This window comes from Nelusetta ayraudi, unplaced genomic scaffold (assembly GCF_046127955.1).
Source record: "Nelusetta ayraudi isolate G7.1 ecotype Tasmania unplaced genomic scaffold, CSIRO-AGI_Nayr_v1 ptg000084l, whole genome shotgun sequence".
Lineage (NCBI taxonomy): Eukaryota > Metazoa > Chordata > Actinopteri > Tetraodontiformes > Monacanthidae > Nelusetta > Nelusetta ayraudi.
In genome coordinates, this window is record NW_027466134.1 from 5,775,001 (window position 1) to 5,780,727 (window position 5,727).

General features: G+C 52.8%; 1 protein-coding gene across 1 annotated transcript in view; it reads left to right on the top strand.

Annotated features, from left to right (window-relative positions):
• ntmt2 (N-terminal Xaa-Pro-Lys N-methyltransferase) overlaps positions 1-3,629 on the top strand; it is a 5,402-nt gene extending 1,773 nt beyond the window's left edge. Inside the window, exons 2-4 of the mRNA XM_076045264.1 lie at positions 503-675; positions 2,074-2,326; positions 3,276-3,629. Of these exons, the coding sequence (XP_075901379.1) occupies positions 503-675; positions 2,074-2,326; positions 3,276-3,532 (683 nt within the window). The 3' untranslated portion in view covers positions 3,533-3,629. The remainder of the gene's footprint in view (positions 1-502; positions 676-2,073; positions 2,327-3,275) is intronic.
• The last annotated feature ends 2,098 nt before the right edge of the window (positions 3,630-5,727 follow it).

A 5,727-nucleotide genomic window follows, 5' to 3' on the forward strand; every position in this document is an offset into this window, starting at 1 on the left:
CATCACTTCCTGTTGGAGGAGATGTGTCCTGTGACATCAACTCCTTCAGCTCCTCATCCTTCGTGTTGCTTGATGATGATTAGACTCTTTCCCAAAGTGCTGTGTTAAAGTGTGAGCAGCAGGAGGCCAGCAGGTGGCGATACACAGTGTACCTACTGCCCTCTAGTGGTGTCATCAAAATGCATTTATTTATTTATTTATTTTTAAGTTGTTTTTTTTAAACTTTGTGAACTCATTTTCAGTCGAGGGTCTGCTTTTGAATATAGTGTAATATCAGTCTGCCCCCTGGTGGCTGGCTGCAGAATCACTCCTAAGCTCCTCCCCCTCCATGTTAGCAGATGTGAATGTTTTCCACAGATTGATGGGTTTTTTGGGGACCAGAACCTCCAAACAAAAACCAAACAAAGCCGTCCAAACAAACCCTTCGTGACATCATCACTGACTGGAGGTCCAAAGGTCAACAGTCCCTCTGAAGTGTGTGTGCGTGTGTGCCTCCCACCAGTCAAACTGTTTCCCATCACCTGCGAGTACATCAGCGGGGAGAAGCAGTTCTACTACCGGGCGCAGCAGTTCTACGAGGACGTGCCCGCTTCGGAGGAGGGCATGATGGGAGATTTCCTGGAGATCTCCGACGTGGACCTGGAGGGCTCACGCCAGTTCCTCAAGAGGTTTGTGGTAAGTGGTCGCACGCGGTGACATCATCGCCGTCCTTGCCGCCACCGCTGGTTTTTTTTCTCACGTGCGGCTGTCTAATTGTAGCGCAGCCACGTAGCCACTTTTGCATGTAGCAGCTGCTAACCAGGCTGGGACCGCTGCCACGTTTCTTTTTTTGAAACTGGCGTCTGTTCTGGGCGGCGCCGACAGAGGAGACATCTGCGAGGACGTTCCTGTGGCTCCAAGATGAACGTCTGACATCACCGGCGTGACATTTGTCACCGTTAAATCGCCAACATTTAACATTGCAAGGTCTAAAATGACCGGCGTTAGGTCACGGTCACAGTGTGTGTGTGTGTGTGTGTGTGTGTGTGTGTGTGTGTGTGTGTGTGTGTGTGTGTGTCTTTATTTAGACGCTGCAGCTGGAGCCTTTGGCCTGCTGACCGTGGCTCTAATTTTAAGCCCGCTAATGTCGGTGGCATTAAAGGAGCTACGCTAGCAGCTGGTGCTAATGCTGGTGAAGGCAACCAACAAGTCCTGATTGGACAGCGACAACATCGAGGCTCATCTTCTGTTTGGACACGCGTGTTTAAAACTGGAGAACATAAAGTGATGAAGATGATGAGGATGAAGATGGTGATGGTGATGGTGATGGTGATGAAGATGATGGTGGTGATGAAGATGATGAGGATGAGGATGATGATGATGAGGATGATGAAGATGATGGTGATGGTGATGAAGATGATGGTGGTGATGATGATGATGGTGGTGATGATGATGATGATGGTGGTGGTGATGAAGATGATGATGATGATGATGATGGTCGTGAAGATGGTGATGATGATGATGATGATGATGATGATGATGATGATGGTGGTGGTGATGAAGATGATGGTGGTGATGATGAAGATGATGGTGATGATGACGATGATGGTGGTGATGATGAAGATGATGGTGATGGTGATGATGATGATGGTGATGATGATGATGATGGATACTTGCAATCAGACTTGCAATCAGACTTTAGAGACACTGAAACGGCGGTCTTGCCCCGCTGACCTCTGACCTCCAGGTGGTCTTCAGCCAGCTTCCTGCTGCTTGGAGGTCGCTCAGCCGAGGAGCTCTGTGTTTGGCTTCCCAGCTGGTGCTGAGGAATCTCATTAGCCCGGTGTTTTGGGCCCGGCCAGGTGTTAAAGAGCCAGCACCGCAGGGGAAGATTTAGAGGCGCAGCAGGTGGAGCTGACGCGACATGCAGCCGCTGTACCGCGGCAGTAACTCAGCCGAGGAGCAGGAAGCCTCTCGTGGGCTCCACCTGCTGGTGCAGCGGGAGTTTTTATCGGGTTCGTTCGTTCTCCGTGGCCTCTGAACCCACCGTTGCCCCCCACCCGGTCTAACCCGAAGGTCCCGGTCCTCCTCCAGGGCCCCGGCAAGGCCGGCACCCACTGCGCCCTGGACTGCGGCTCAGGGATCGGCCGGGTCTCCAAGGGCGTCCTGCTGCCGGTCTTTGAGAAGATGGAGCTGGCCGACATGATGGAGCACTTCCTGCTGCACGCCCACGAGGAGTACCTGGGCCAGGACGCCGACCGCATCGAGACCTACTACTGCTACAACCTGCAGGAGTTCACTCCGCCCAGGAGCAAGTACGACCTGGTCTGGATGCAGTGGGTGGCCTGTGAGTACACAACAACACAACAACACAACAACAACAACAACACACCCTGTGTAGAAGAAGACCATGGCTGTGCCTCAGTTCAGGCTCTGCATCCTTCCAAGGCTGCATTTGAAGGCCAGGTGCGTCACAGCACTGGGTGAAGGCTCCTCCCACTTCCCAATAGTCAGAAGGATGCTCCAAATGCCCCCAACTGTTAGCACCATGGCTGCACCGCTACTATCCTTCACCTCCTCCTGAATCCCAGGAGGCTTTGCGTGCTGCTGCAAAGCCTCCTGGGATCCTGGGAAGTCAGCTGAAATTAGCGCCATCTACTGGCAAAGACACCAAGTATAAATTTAAGCATTGAAGTTTCACATCAAATATTCAGTTTTTAACGCAGGGTTTTTACTGATTTGAACATCCAACCAACCAATGGTTAGCTTGATGCTATGAAAACGTCACTTCCAGGGTTGGCCAGCAGGAGGGAACGGCGGTGACGCAACCAGGAAGTACGCTGAAGGCGAGACCGTCCCATGTGGTTACCGGGGAGGCGGGGTTTGGGTCGGTCCTTCTGGGCCGGGTCCTTGGAGGACGCTTCCTTCAGACGGAGGACGCTTCCTTCCAAGGATGCAGACCCTGAATTGAGACACAGCCAGAGTGCCCAACAGGGATCTTCTCATGACCTTCTCCTCGACCTCCTCCTCCTTCTCCTTCTCCTCGTCCTCCTTCCCCTCCTTCTCCCCCCCTCGTCCTCCTCCTCGTCCTCCTCCTCGTCCTCCCCCCCTCCTCCTCATCCTCCTCCACCCCCTCCTCCTCCTCGTCCTCTTCCTCCTTCCCCCCCCCCCTTCTCCTCATCCTCCTCCTCATCCTTGTCCTCTTCCTCCTTCTCCCCCCCCCCCCTTCTCCTCATCCTCCCCCTCCTACACCCCCCAACCCCCTCCCCCCCCCCACCTCCTCCTCCTCCCCTCAGGCCACCTGACAGACAAGGACCTGCTCAACTTCCTGATCCGCTGTAAGAAGAGCCTGCGTCCCAACGGAGTGATCATCCTCAAGGAGAACATGGCTCGGCAGGGCTGCAAGCTGGACCCCCTGGACAGCAGCATCAGCCGCCACCTGGACATCATGAGGAGCATCGTCAGCAAGGCGGGCCTGGAGGTGCTGGAGGTGGAGCGGCAGCAGGGCCTCCCCGAGGTCATCATGCCCGTCTGGATGATGGCCCTGAAGTAGAGCCCAGGCCGGACACATGGGGGAACCCTGCAGGCTGGCCTCTGCAACTGCTGCTTCTTCTGTTTCTCCTCCTCCTTCAGCTCCTTCAGCTCCTCCTCCTCCTCCTCCTCCTCCTCCTCCTCCTTCAGCTCCTTCAGCTCCTCCTCCTCCTCCTCCTCCTCATCCTTCAGCTCCTCCTTCTCCTCCTTCATCTCCTCCTCCTCTTCCTCCTCCTCCTCCTTCCTCTTCTTCTTCTTCTCTTTCTCCTTCTTCTTCTTGCAGGCGCTGCACTACTTGGACTTTCATCCCACTCTGCCAGGTTGAAACTTAGCCACTCTTAGCATAGCCTAGCCTAGTGTAGCCCAGTCACATGTTCACAGCAGCCTGTACTGTGTGTCAGTGTAAATACCATCATCCTGTAGTCATTCTTGTGCTGTGTTTTATACTTTGACCTCCAGGTGTCGCACATGAATACGTTTTTATATCCAAGCTGGTGACTTTCTATTTATTTGTTTGTTTGTTTGTTTGTTTGTTTGTTTGTTTATTCACTCATTCATTCATTCATTCATTCATTCATTCACTTCTGCGATGGTAGATTTTGAAACTATCATTGCAGAACTCAACTGCAAAAAAAGCCTAAGGTGCCTTTTGGTTGTTGACTCCCATTCTGCTGAGGATCAGACTGTTGACACTGGTCACAAGCTAACAGTAGCAGCAGCAGCAGCAGCAGCAGCAGCAGCAGCAGCAGTAACAACAGCAGCAGCAGTAGCAGCAGCCGCAGTAACAGCAGCAGCAGCAGTAGCAGCAGCAGCAGCAGCAACAACAGCAGCAGCAGTAGCAGTTTCATGGCTGCTGATTGGCTCTGCCGTCACGCAGAATAGCGGTTAGTAGAGGTGCTAACAGCAGCAATGCTGGAACCTAAAGCCACATCACTGAGAGACACTAATGGCTATGCTAATTCTACTAAGCATTACTGTGTGTGTGTGTGTGTGTGTGTGTGTGTGTGTGTGTGTGTGTGTGTGCTGGGGGGGGGGGGGGTGCTAATGACTTTCAGCTGGGGGCCTCTGAGGTGGATGATGCTGCTGCTGGTGGAGCTGCTTCCTGCTTCTGACACACACACACACACACACACACACACACACACACACACACACACACACACACACTGGGCTGCTTATATATCTGGCTGCTGCTGCTGCTGCTGCTGCTCTTCCTGCTGTCACATTTCGTCTTCGTCATCACCGGTCGCCATCGGTTGGTGGAAACACCGTCCAATCAGGAGCCTTGAATATTTGTGTGGGGGGGGGGGGTTTATTAAAAAAAAAAAAAAAAACTTTCAAAAAGAAAAACTCCTCTCTTCATGGTGAAAGGAGAGTTTTGTCTTGGGGGCTTCAGAACCAGGAGGTGGCGCCGTGCGTGCGAGCTTTTCACTGGGCGGTGGTTACAGAGCAAACACGCCTCCCCCCACCCCCCACTCCCCCACCCCTCCCACATCCTGCATGAATTAAAGATGAAAATGGCCCCTAAAAAAACCAACCTGCCACTGCTTCTCCTCCTCCACCTCCTCCTTCTTCTCCTCCCTCCTCCCTTCTTCCCTTCCCGTCAAACAGCAAATCGCAGCCAAATGTGCCGTCGACCTTTTCACTTGCTGTTAGTGCCGCTGACACTCAGGGCCGTCCGAGCCAATCAGCCGTCACTCCAACACATCAGCTAGCCGCTAACGCTAATTTGGCCCGTCACGCGACGGAGGGCCAAATGAGGGGAGGGAGCGAGGGAGAGACAAACGACAAAGACCAGAGACGAAAAACAAGAAGCGCTGCCTGTTGAGATCCACGCGCACTTGAAGAAATAAAAATATTCATCTTTACTTCCTGACGTTGAAAAGAAAACCGAGTTAGCCCCCCCCGCCACCTCCACTCACAAAAATATTTTTTGTGGCTTTGTTGTTGAAGTTAAAGGTGCTAACAGCTAGCTAGCTTCTGGTCTGGTTTCTCCAGCAAGGTGTAATACTCTACATGACCTCCAGGGGGAGTGACACCGAATCGACTTTTTCACCTCACAAAAGCAGCTTTTTGTTGCGCTGTTTACAAAAGCTAACCGCTACCTAGCTGAAATTAACAGCTAGCTAGCATCTGGTCTTGAGGATTTGGTGGGAGGGGTCTAACGTTCTCCAGCAAGGTGTAATACTCGACATGGCCTCCAGGGTGAGTGACACC